The sequence below is a fragment of the Mustela nivalis genome (assembly GCF_964662115.1).
Source record: "Mustela nivalis genome assembly, chromosome: X".
Taxonomy (NCBI): domain Eukaryota; kingdom Metazoa; phylum Chordata; class Mammalia; order Carnivora; family Mustelidae; genus Mustela; species Mustela nivalis.
This window is the reverse complement of record NC_139040.1, coordinates 71,585,632-71,598,499: the sequence shown is the minus strand read 5'-3', so window position 1 is coordinate 71,598,499 and position 12,868 is coordinate 71,585,632. Positions and strand designations below refer to the sequence as shown.

The 12,868-nt window shown below is 42.5% G+C and overlaps 1 protein-coding gene across 1 annotated transcript in view; it reads left to right on the top strand.

The window, feature by feature from the left end:
• The window catches only part of AR (androgen receptor), a 207,823-nt gene extending 197,169 nt beyond the window's left edge, over nt 1-10,654 (top strand). The window contains exons 6-8 of the mRNA XM_082716838.1: nt 2,197-2,327; nt 3,207-3,364; nt 4,008-10,654. Coding sequence (XP_082572964.1) covers nt 2,197-2,327; nt 3,207-3,364; nt 4,008-4,163 — 445 coding nt within the window. The 3' untranslated portion in view covers nt 4,164-10,654. The remainder of the gene's footprint in view (nt 1-2,196; nt 2,328-3,206; nt 3,365-4,007) is intronic.
• Nucleotides 10,655-12,868: the final 2,214 nt, after the last annotated feature.

The window sequence follows — 12,868 nt, the reverse complement described above, 5'->3', positions numbered from 1 at the left end:
GGATGTTCTTGTATATTGAAATATGTTTATGTTTAACATGCCTGCACCTGCCTACTAAATACCAATAAGATCTCTGTCTCTGTAACAGGCCAAACTTATATCTAGCACCATATATCTAGCACCCACCAGTGAGGTAAGTACCCTCCAGTACCAGGCACTAATTGTTGCCAGCCTCCTCAAGATACTAATATATGGAGACTGAAGCCCAAAAATTGAGAGAGGGACTCTGAGCCAACCCATTTCCTGATCTCTCTCATAACAAGCCCTGTCATTAGCCCTGCTTTCTTCTCTCCTCTTCCCTTCATTGTGGAGAACACATGTTGTGAGGGTAATGGGCTTAGACCCCAGCTGTATGACCTTGAATAAACTGCCTAACTTCTCTGAACCTCAGCTTTCCCCTCTTAGAATGATGAATAGTATTATAATGGCACCTTCCTACATGTCATTTATTGAACACTTACTATGTGCCAAGCACAGTGCTCAGTGTTTTCCAACTTGTATCTCTTCTGTTAACCATTCTCTTTTATTCTAACTTACCTCTGCTCTCTTCCTGAATTCCATTCCTGCCCCCTTGTCTTCTGCCTTTCACTCTCTTCTCCCTTTCCTTCCCATTAACTATCTCCCTACTCTTTTTGTCCTTTCTCCTTCTTGTTTCCTTCCCCTCTGAATTCCTTCTCTTGTCTTTCCCTTTTTCTCCTCTCTTTTCCCCACATTTCTCTGTCCTTGGCACTTGCAGCAGTATTACATCAATCCTCCATAGCAGGACCATGATTTCAATGGTAAAAAGACTGTGGTGTTATCAACAGAGATTTGGAAGTACAATAGACTGGAGCCGGATCATGTCTGATGGTCAGCAGATCTTACTCAAAAATTCTCTAGGTTGAAAGACCTTGAAACAACACTGCCTTGGTCAGTTGACTTGTGATACTATCTTAAACACTTACTCTTTCTAGCTGGTCTCCAGCCTGAATTGAATCTACCACCTGTTCCCCTTCAGTTTTTCTCCAGGGCAGCCAAGATCTCTCTGAGATAGGGTGCTGGGCTTCCACCCGACCAGTATCAGACCTGCTTAGCCATGGAGAAGGCTAGTGGTTTGGGGACCAAGGTATCAAACCACAGCCATCAAGTCTAATCTAGGTCTTTTTCCTCACCACTTAAGTGGGTGTTAAATTACCTTTCCTTTCTCCACAAGATACAAGATCATTTTCTTTCTCTCTCTCTCTCTCTCTCTCTCTCTCTCTCTCTCTCTCACACACACACACACACACACACACACACACACATGATTTCTGGAGTGCTGAAAGCCAGGAAAACCAACTAGCAAGAAGATGCTGGATCTTCCTAGAGGCCTGCGATTGCCATGGACAGTCATAAAACAGAGAGGTTGTTCCCTTTGAGAAACTGTTCAAGCCTTGGCCACTTCCTTATTTAATTTATAGGTGATAATGTGATGATCTGTTGACAAGTCACTATAGTAAAAACAGCTTACATGTGTTTACAACTCTCAAACTGTGATAAGGAACCACCATTATTTGAGGGAGCAGGCTCCCCTTCGAGGTACATTTAGGTTGGACATTTGGAAACACTTGGCTAATTTGATAAACATTGGAACTCACTTTGTGAAGGGACAGTGGGGAATCTCCTTCCCAGGATTTTTTTTAAGTGACAAAATTTCTAGGAAGAGGAATGGAATTTATGCCAAGAGATAGGGGAATTGACAGGATAAATTACTGTGGTCACTGGGAAATCCTGGTGTCCTTACATTAGGGGTTGATATCTAAATCTTGTCTCCTAGAAATACTCTGTGTTCGGATGCCTGGGAGGCAGGTTCTGGCTTTGGTTGTAGGTGGGATATTAGAACTGTATTCAGGGAGACCATGTGCCTGGCCCACTGTGTTCATTTGGTTAGGCTTTCCTGTCTCTGTCTCAGGAAACAGAAAGACACAGGGATCGGGAAATTCCATCTGCTAACCCATATCCTGACCAGGGAAGATGAGTAGTTACGAGGATGTCGGGATTTGGGGTGGGTGGGTAGACAAAAACAACCTTGTTCCTTGTCAGTGAAGTACCAGCAAGAGAAACAACGAGCTCTTCTTAGAGAACCTGTAGAGGGGAGGGAAACCAAAGACATTCCCTCTGAGCTTATTGTTAAGCCTTCCCTTACTCCTTTCCTTTCGCCATCTGTTTCCTCTACAGATACCGTATGCACAAGTCCCGGATGTACAGCCAGTGTGTCCGAATGAGGCACCTCTCTCAAGAATTTGGATGGCTCCAGATCACCCCCCAGGAATTTTTGTGCATGAAGGCACTGCTGCTGTTCAGCATTAGTAAGTGCCTGGAGAAACAAAAAAAAAAAAAAAAAAATGCTGCTGGGGTCATAGGGGCTCAGAAGGGAGCTACTTTTTCCATTGAAGATTTATAAAGGAAAAGCCAGCTCCTAGGCATTTCCCTTCTTCATTCACCCTCCCTCTTCCGCTCTCTTTTAGCATCCTAAGTTTTTTTTTTTCCTACCAGGTATGAATTCCATGCCTATCGACTATTTTCTTTGCTAGAAGTCAATCTCTTTTAGATCCCCAGCTACCTCCAGTCTCTCTTTGGAACAAGGCTTTTGTGGCTGGTTGTAACAAGTCTCTGAACTTTTCCATAGCTTCTACCACAGAGACAGGCAAAGACTACATTATATTTGTTGCAGAGAGAAGGGATTGCCTCCTGGGAAGAATTTCCTCTTCTGCCAATAGTAGGAAGTCTGTGTAAGCAACTCAGATAGGGCTTATTAGGCAGCCAAGTAATCTTTCTTTAATGTCTCTTCTAATCAGAGTACTGTCTTAGCCCCCATGAAGGAAAAAAGAAGCCAAATTTGATACTCAAAACTGTATATTTTAATTGTCTAAATCAGAGCTGGACTGTGACAATGTAAAACCACCAGTCCTAAGAAATGTATAGACGAGAAGACTAGAAAAGGGAAAGGCTCAGTAAATTTTATTTACTCCATGCCCTTCAAATTGTGTCCAGTTAGCCTTTTGTCTAGAACTTCCTTGCAGGCTGAAGGACCCAGGCATACAGACTTCAAATGACAGGAAACTGAGTAAATGGTTCCCTCCCTATGGGGGTGGGGGTCAAGTTTGTGGTCAGAAAACTTGATGCTTTGTCTAATCTCCTTTGTGGGCATGCTTCCCCTCCCCCATTCTGTCTTCACCCCACATCAGTTCCAGTGGATGGGCTGAAAAATCAAAAATTCTTTGATGAACTTCGAATGAACTACATCAAGGAACTTGATCGTATCATTGCTTGCAAGAGAAAAAATCCCACATCCTGCTCAAGGCGCTTCTATCAGCTCACCAAGCTCCTGGACTCTGTGCAACCTGTAAGCAAATGATGGAGGGTGCTTCATCAGGGAGAAGCAACTTGATAGAGCTAAGTGATCATATGCTCCTCTAGGATCTAGCACCACCTGTTGGGAGTTGCTTCCATTCTCCTCTGGCTTTAAGAGTGGTCCAGAGAGAAAATGCAATGGAGAAGAAAGGAACACAGATCGCATTGTCCCTGGGTGTTATGAAAGAGGTGGAGGAGTTGGGAACAGGGCAGTTGGGACTCAGGGAAAGGGCTTAGAACAGATAAGTTCTCCAGGCAGACAAAACAGACCTGAATGTTTTTCCCCTGCTCCCTTGAATTATATCTGTGTATTTGTGCACATGTGCGTGTGTGGATTTGTGTGTGAGGAAGAGAATGTGTGTGTGGGTGTGCACATGTGTGCATTCACGTGCATGTGCTCGGGAAGAGGAACACACGGTCCTGAGTCAGAGAGCTTGCAATGGTGTAGGAGATCACTTGGGAGCCCTCAGTAACTCCCTGGAGACCATTTAGTGTACATGTGTGTGAACACATACACACACACAGGGAGGACAAAGGACAGGGAAGGAGGAAGAAATCAGAGGTGGGGGTAAGAGCCTGACAGAAGCCAGCTCCTTGTCAAGCCTGTTTTCTCCCTCTTATTGCTCCCCCTACAGATTGCACGAGAGCTGCATCAGTTCACTTTTGACCTGCTAATCAAGTCCCACATGGTGAGCGTGGACTTTCCAGAAATGATGGCAGAAATCATCTCTGTGCAAGTGCCCAAGATTCTTTCTGGGAAAGTCAAGCCCATCTATTTCCACACACAGTGAAGCTTTGGAAGCACCCATTTTCTCACCCCATCCCACTCCCCTTTTCAGATATCTTCTGCCTGTTATAACTCTGCACCACTTCTCTGCAGTGCCTTGGGGAATTTCCTCTTTTGATGTATCGTCTATCATGAAGATGTTCCTGAGTTCTATTTGCTGCACTTTTCCCCCTCTTTTCCTCCTTTCTCTTTTTTTCCCTTCCTATCTGACCCTCCCATGGCACTTTCAGACTCTGCTCCCCGCCATGGCTCTTATCTGTGTTTTGAATGGTGTTGTATTTCTTTAAATCTGTGATGATCCTCATGTGGCCCAGTGTCAAGTTGTGCTTGTTTATAGCACTGCACTGTGTGCCAGCCACACAAACGTTTACTCACCTAATGCCACGGGAAGTTTAGAGAGCTGAGTATCTGGGAAAACAATACAAACAATCCCCCTAAAACCAAAAGTCCTGTAGGGTTTTTTCTTCTTAGAAAATATAAAACAGAATCTCTCCCCACCCCCCAAAAGGCCAACAGTGACTAGAATAAGGTGAAAATTGCAAGCCCATGGAGAGTCACTGTTTTTTTTTTTTTTTCCAAGTTTAGCCTCCCTGGGAGACTTTATTTTCTGCCAATGGCTATTGCCATTAGAGGGCAGGATGACCCCAGAGATGAGTTAGGAGGGAGGAGACAGATTTAAGAGAGGACAAAGAGGACAGATGGATCACCAGTACCTGCCCACAGCCTTGGCCTCTGATGGCTAGACTCTTAACTGCAGTGCAAATCATTGTACTGAAAATGTGCTTCTTGTTTGAAAATGTGTCTGCATGTGAATGCCTCCCCTCCAACCAGTCCTTTTTCTCACCCTCTGCCTCCACCCTCAAATTGACTTTCAATAAGCTTTTCTAAGAGCTTTGAACTGAATGTTCTCTTCAGCCAAAACTTGGCCACTTTCACTGAGGAGTCAGACTAATAAGAAGTAAAGGAGAGATCTGACCCTTTGGAAGGCCCTATCCAGAGCCAGGTCTGCTTTCCCATTTGTTCAGGGAAGAGGCTGGGGCCAGAGTAAGAGGAAAAAGAATCAGTGTGTTGGTTGGTTGGTTGGTTGTTTTCCTGCTTAGGGCGTTGAAGAGTTGATCACTCTTTGCCCTTATCTTTAAAAGACCTGAATGTTTTTTGCCTGACTCCATGCAGCTGCAAGCTCCCTCTTACCCTCTCTTCAGTGTTTTGTGGGCCTGGACTTCACCAGACTATATGACAGCCATGGTGGTGATGTTTGTCCATTTATTTGGGCATGTTAACAGACTCTCTGCTAAGAGCTGTTACCACCAAGAAGGCTAGCAAGCCAGCAGTTTTGACATCTATCTCTAGATGCCACTAAGCTCAAAGACTACTTACCAAATGTCTTTCACCAACTATCAGATCTCTGAAGCCCTTGGACAAACTGGAAAGAAGGCATCGATGGGACTGGACAAGCTGGGCATCTTGCCCTTGTTCCCTAGAGACGACACCTTCCCACCAAGTGGAAAAACACCTACTTCTTCCTTCAGAGCAGCTAAAGGGGGCTATGCAGGTCAGGGTTAAAGAGAAAATTCAATTAGCAGGGTGAGAAGAATGAAGGCACTAGAACCAGAAACCCTGTAAATGCTGTCCTTGCCACCCAGCATTTCCACCTGCAGAAGTCATGGGAAGAATAGAGAAGAAACTAAGAGGATCTGACTACTAAATTAAAGTCTTCAAAGGCAAAATCTAAAGCCAGATGGGCACCATCTGGTTGGTTTACTCATCATCCTCCTCTGCTGCTGATCCTGGGTTCTGACATCGGCCATACTCACTCAGAGACCCCACCTTTTTTGCTGCCTCGCGGCCAGAGGGAAGCTGAAACATTTATACTACAGAACCATGACCTCCTTTGGAAAGGTCTGGTTTGCGTGGCTCTAGTGGGCTGCCATCCATGAACTCAGGTTGTGCTTCTGGGACACTGGTTTCATATGGTCCTTTGGCACACCTCTCTTTTGCTGACTTTGTCCCCCAGTCCTGAGTTCAGGGGGAATGTCTGCCTACTTTCTCATCTTGGCAACTGCCTCCTTACTTAGCTCTTATATTCATCTGCTAAATTCAAGAAATTAGGGGCCAGTTACCAAGCTGCCCATTTCAGTTGATTCACTCTACTTGTTGAGAGGACAGTTTCTGAGTGACATGCTATTATCTACATGTGTTTCCTTCCCTGATTTCTGTGTTGATATTAATAGCCAAATGAACTTGCAAAACAGCTTCTTTAAATAACAAGGGACAGGGAACCTAAGATGGGTGATATACCAATCCAAGACTGCTGGACAAAACTAAAATTGACAGGTTCTCTTTCTGGGTTAGGATAGACAAATTCTGGTTTTCTTCATTAGGACATCATTTGGCTTATATAAGCTCACAAGATTACTTCTGGCTGTTTTAAACAGAAAAAAAAAATCCATCACTCTTTTCAGTTATGCTAGGTTATAGTTTAATAGTTCCTTTACATCTGTTTTAAAATTATTTTCATCTTTTATGGTACATCGACTTGATTATATCATTCTAATATCTCTCCTTGTAAATACTAGATGCTCTCCTTTTTATTTCTCTGACCACCAAATTTTTCACCTTTATGGATTTCCCAATTGTGACTCTTGTCTTTATGAATATATATGTTTTGCATTTGTGAAAGCCAAAAATCAGTGAAACAGCAGTGTAGTTAAAAACAGCAACAACTAACTACTCTGAATTTCTGAATGGCAAGACTAGGGGAAAACAGCCTAAACAAGGCTTTAGGCCTAGTGTTTCTGTTAGGGTTTCAGTGAGTGAAGGAGATTTTAGTATGGTTTTGTTCTCCCACGGATAAAAGGGGGATTTTTTTTTCTTTTAGTCATTGATGTTCTTGCCAGTGTAATTGACAGAAGTCTCATTTTGCATGCACTCTGCTGTACAAACAGTTGATGTGGTTGGTACACTGTGCTTATCCATGAAGGATCGGCCACCTAGACCCACTCACCTGGTGAGCTGAAAGATGAGGATCGCTCACCAGACAAGTCGTGGTAACTACCTCCGAAGAGGTTTGCAGTGCTCAATGGGGATGGACTGAGGAACAGAAAATGAAGGAGCACCAGGGACCAGGCCCCATCTGTGCTAGACGACAGACAGCCACCAGAGTCACAAAGTCTGTGACCAAAGAAAAGAGTCCTGTGGCTGTTTCAGCTCTTGATCAATGAGCAGCTCTCCCAGGCCTGGTCTCTGAGCTGAAACAGGGGTTGTGTTCTTTGTTCCATAACTTTTCTGTGCCACAGACAGTATCATTGTTCTTGGATAGTTCATTATTTTTCTAATGAGAATGTAATTTTTTGAAGGATTCTGTCATATATCTTTGAAAAAGAAAATCAGTAATTCACATATTTTTATGTATGTTCACTGGCACTAAAACAGAAGGGAAAAGAGCTTTATTCTGTCCTTTGGATAGCTGCTGAGGTGATTCCAAGTTGAGAAATAATGTGCTTATGCTAGAGTCCCTCTCTGTCCATATTCTACTTCTAAATACTTATAGGCTTATGTAGCAAGAAGTATTCTATTTACACTTTAAGACAAAGTAGTTTCATCATCCACATGATAGTAACACTACACGAATGATCTAACTTTGAGATTTAAGTAACTTCTGTTTGTTTGTTTCATTAACCACAGCACAGATATGGTCTTGCCCTCTTTTCTCCTTTGATATTCTGCAGGGCTCAAAAGCCGAAGCCACTTCCCTCTACCCCTTTCCATCCCTGTGCCAGGGTTGCACTTCATGAAACTCTCCAGATAGCCCTGTAACGATCCCTGCATGGCTCTGGGGAGACAATAGGCTGACTACTAATTATCTTGTGCCAGTTGCCCAGGTGAGAAGGCACTAGGCCAAAAGAGCGGCCTTTGTGCTCAACCCCCTGTAAGGGGTTATGACAACCAGGAATGCTAAAGAACAGGATCAAATCCCAAACTTAAAGTCAAAATAAGCCATTTGTCATGTGCATTTTCTTGTAAAAGGAAGTTTCTGCCCCTGCTGCCTTTTATAGGCAGGTCTGTTTCTCACCACTAATCTCTTTGAAAATCTTTGAAAGCAGTTAAAAAAAAAAGACAAAGAGATGAAAGCATCACATTATGTAACCAAAGATTACACTGTATCTGCTAAAATACCAAAATTTAAGAGCAGGGAGGGAACAAGCATTAGTGCCTCTTTGGTGAACTACCCAAAGACAGACTAAAGGACTTTGTTGTTGACTGATTTATAAGAGTTTCATGGGTTTTCCCCCCAACAATATACATGCTTAGAAAAGTGGAAGACAATTTTGAAAAAACTGGGTTTATAGGTCCTTCACTATGTGATTTTATAAGCAGAACTAGCTTTCCTTTTCTCTAGTAGTCGCTGAGCAAATTCTTAAAGCTCCATTATTGCATGGTTGGAAATGGAGCTGTTGGCCACTGTGTTTGCTAGTGTCCATGTTTGCATATCTGAAGATGTGAAGCCCTTGATGAGAAGGGGAGCATTTAAAGGACTATATTTTGCACTAAAGGGACAGCAGGCAGAAATATTCATTTCTGCCCACTCTGGACGGCACAAAAAGTTCTCTTGGGTTTAAGGCAGAAGGTTGAAATATATTGTAAATGAGTATTTGTATCCATGTTTTGAAATTGAATTATATATATATAGTTATAAAGTGTTCTGATAGCTTTATCTTTCTCTGCACCTTTATATTTGGTTCCAGGTCATAACTGATACCATGTACTTGTGAGAGAGGCTACAGTTACATTTTGGAAACTCTCTCAGAATGGAAAAGATACCTGGGTTGATCAGATAACTAAGAGATCTCTGTCTCTATTGGGGCCTTACCAGTAGGCCTAACGGAGGAGCAGAGGGGGAAAAGAGTAGGGTACATGATGTATTGCACTTTACTAGCCCAAGACAGATGAATGTTTAAAGGGTGGTGAAGACTGATTGGAATCAACTGGGATTTCCTACAGAGAAGGCCCAGACTTGGGGCCAAAGACCTACCCAAATGATTAACCGATGGACCCCTAATGGGACCTGAGGATTGGAAGAAAGAGAAACATTCTTTGTTCTTCACCATCCTTGTAAGAAAAAGGTAGTTTCCTGCACTTGGGAACCTGGAGCAAGTGCTCCATCTTTTACACAATCCACTCACCTATGACTGAGGTGCTTTTGCTACTGGGTGTCTGTGTGCTCTAATTTTGCTTTTGGATGTGTTCTGTAAAGATTTTGACAATGAAAATGTGTTTTTATCTGTCAAAAAATATTGTCAGTGTACTAGAAGTTGTATCTCTATAGATGCAGGTCCATCTCTGCCCTTGGGTAGGGATGTTTTTCTTAATTAAGAAATTGACACTGGGGTCTGCTGCCCAGAGCCTCCCAACATTAAACCATCTCTAGGTGAAGGCAGAAAATTCCACATTAGTAACTCCTCGTCCTCAGATGCTTATGCTGAAGTAACAAACCATTTGGAATGTCCCTGCCCCCATAAATTAGTGATAAGTATTTAAATTCAGCAGATAGACTTTTAAAGGGAAAAACAGCCTTGGACACAGTTTTGATTTATCCCCATTCAATTTAGCCAGAAAGTAGGTAGTATGCATTGATTGGTTACCAACCCCAATTCAGTATTATAGGAGTCCTGATCCCTTTCCTTACCACACCTGTCTCTTAGCCTTTTATAGAATTAAATGAGAAGCTGTGGACTGAGTAACCCTTGTAGCCTAAAACAGTCCCCACCTGCACTAATTCATGAGGTTGGCTGTTAGGCGGCTACAGATTCCACTGGCCACCCAAAACTGAAACACACATGTACCCCCAAAGGAAAGAAATTCCTAAAAAATTGCTGCTTCTCTTGTGGTGCCCTCCCTGGAGGCTGCTTTACATTTTGGGACTCTTTACCCTGTACTGCAGGCAGGCCAGGCCTGTAGTCTTTCCCAACCTTAGCCCTTGGTGCTAACTGTCCTGTAGTGAAGTGCCTGTGGGATTGTCCTATCTCATAAGTCACTCAGGTGCTGAGAGTAGCCACCATTGGCATAACCCAAGCTTAAAAAAAAAAGAGACTTCTTCTCACCATTCAATGACACCTTTCTGCTTTCCCCTAGACTGGGACATTAATTAGGGAGTGCCTCAGATGTGACATTGTTGTTCTGTCTTTGAGATTAATTTGGCAGCAAGAGGGAGCAGACAATGCAACCAGATGCAAGAATTAATTTTCAATGTTGAGGGAAAAATTAAGAAAAAAAGAAAGCATCATATAAAGATTTTTTTTAAAGAAACATTAATTTTGCTTAAAACTTCTTTTGATTGGGCTTCAGTTCTTACAGCGGCACTTGGCCTCCACTGGGTAGCAGGACCAGCCCCAAGCGCTAGTGCTCTGTTATTATTATTATTATTTTTTTTTGTAATCTTGGAATCTTTTGTCGCTCTAAATACAATTAAAAATGGCAGAAACTTGTTTGTTGGAATACATGTGTGACTCTGGGTTTGTCTCTGTCTCTGCTTTCAGAAATGTCATCCATTGTTTAAAATACTGGCTTGCTGGTCTGCCAGTTAAAACTTGGCCACGGCCCCTGTTGTGACTGCAGGCTCAAGTTATTGTTAACAAAGAGACTCAAGAAAAGCTGCTAATGTCCTCTTATCACCACTGTTAATTTGTTAAAACACAAAACCATCTAAAATTTCAGGGGAATGTCATCAGAGTTTTTTTAATTAGCTCTTTTATTAGCTGTCTTTATTGAAGTCAAGAGTTGGTATCATGCCCAGTGGCCTTTTATGCTATGTTGATTTTCACATATTTAAAAAAAATCTTTGCACAGGGGTTATAAATTTGCCCTGTGTTGGCCCTAGCATAGGTTGTGCTGGGACCACCAAAATATCAAAGAGTCTGGGCTAAGAAAGCAAAGACCCATTACAACCTCTCATCAAAAACCCTGAGCTTGTCAAACAGGGGAAAGACTCACAAAACCCAGCTGTTCACCCTCATTTTCATCCTTATGGGAACATAAACTGATTAGGAGCTTCACTGCCCAGTTCTTGCCAAGCTTCATATAAAGAATAGGCATGTTCACATTCTCACTGTTTTTCGAGAGCCATATTGTCCTTGACCACCTTTTCTTTGAGATTTTCAAAGGTTTGGGCAAAATGGCCTCTTGTCTCTTCCAAGTTTGGATACCAAATGAGATCCCAAGTTGAATTTCTGAGCCTAACATACAGACCATCAATGAGGTGTGACAGATACCTTAAGGAATAATTTGAAAGCTCTCTTTGCCTCACTGTCTTCACCTGTAATGGGCTGTCACAATGTCTCTCTCCCACGCCAGGTTAGAGATTCAATAAGAATGTATGCAATCCAACTGGTGAGATAAATGCTTTTGTTTTGTTCCCTGTTAAACTGTGAGAACCCCTGAGAGGGATCCCAAGTTGAGATGTATTTGTCATTGACCCCCTCAGAGTGAATGGATTTCTTAAATTTTTCCTGAACATAATGCTTGATGGAGAGAGGAAGAAAACATGAGATTTTGGGGATATGTGTGTCTAAGTAATAGAGAATATATATGCTTGTGTGTTACATGTGTCAGAACCTGCCTCCAGAAGACCTCTCTGACCACCACAGCTTAGTTCTCTTGTACCTACAGAGAGTGATCTAACAGCCACCCTACTTGGTTTTATTTACCAGTCAGTCCCTGCCTAAAGTAACAAGGTAGTTAGCCTCCACCATGAGTTTTCCAAGGTGTAGCAAAACACAGATGTCAGAGAAACAATGGCATCTAGTGCATTAAAAAGCCTGGAGGCCAGAGTCCAATATGTGACTTGCTCATAGTCATATAGCTAGTGTATAGCTAGGATTCTGACCTCCGCATTCACTTGCTATATGGTCCTGGGCAACTCTCTGCCCTTTTCTAGATCTTATTTCTCTCATACATAAATGAGTGTATCTGAAGTTGTGGAATAAGACTAGATAAAATGGGAAGCCCCTTCCAATATGGAAACCAAGCTTATTGAAAACTACAGTAATGCTTTTCTTAATCATGACATGAAAGGGGAAAGGAATAGGCATTTCATTATCCCTAGAACACATAGTTTTGGAACTAAAACCCCCATGTTTGTGTCAATAAAAATTTAAATACCTGGAGAGCACAGGGTCAAAACAACAATTGAATCCTATGTCAACCCCTTGACTGATAGGTAAGGGCTCAAAAATGAAATAATTTTATCATTTGGATGATCTCATAAACAGCAGAGATACTTATGAGTTAAGCAAGCTACAGTCCATACTTTCAGTGAGTCTATAGCCTATTAAATGCCTCAGGCCCAACCAGTCTGGGACTTTACCATATCCCCCCCCCAACTTTCTCACATCCATCCCTCAGACAAGAGTAAGCTAATCTTTGATCGATAATTGCTGCCTTTTAGAGCAAGAAGGGGTCTTAGCATCTAACCCAAACATTCTTCACGTGAGGAATCCAGGCCAAAAAAGAAATATTGAATGTTATTGTGGATGTGTTATTGTCCTTAAGGGACTAGCCCTAGAACATCCAGCTTCTGGTCCCCTCATATGCCTGCAGGCAGTGCGCTAGGGTGGCAGGTCACCTGAGAATCTTCACCATTAATTTGTACACCGGCTCAGAACCCTGGTAAGAGATCCTCTGCTTCTCATCTGTTTTTCTCATGTATACAGT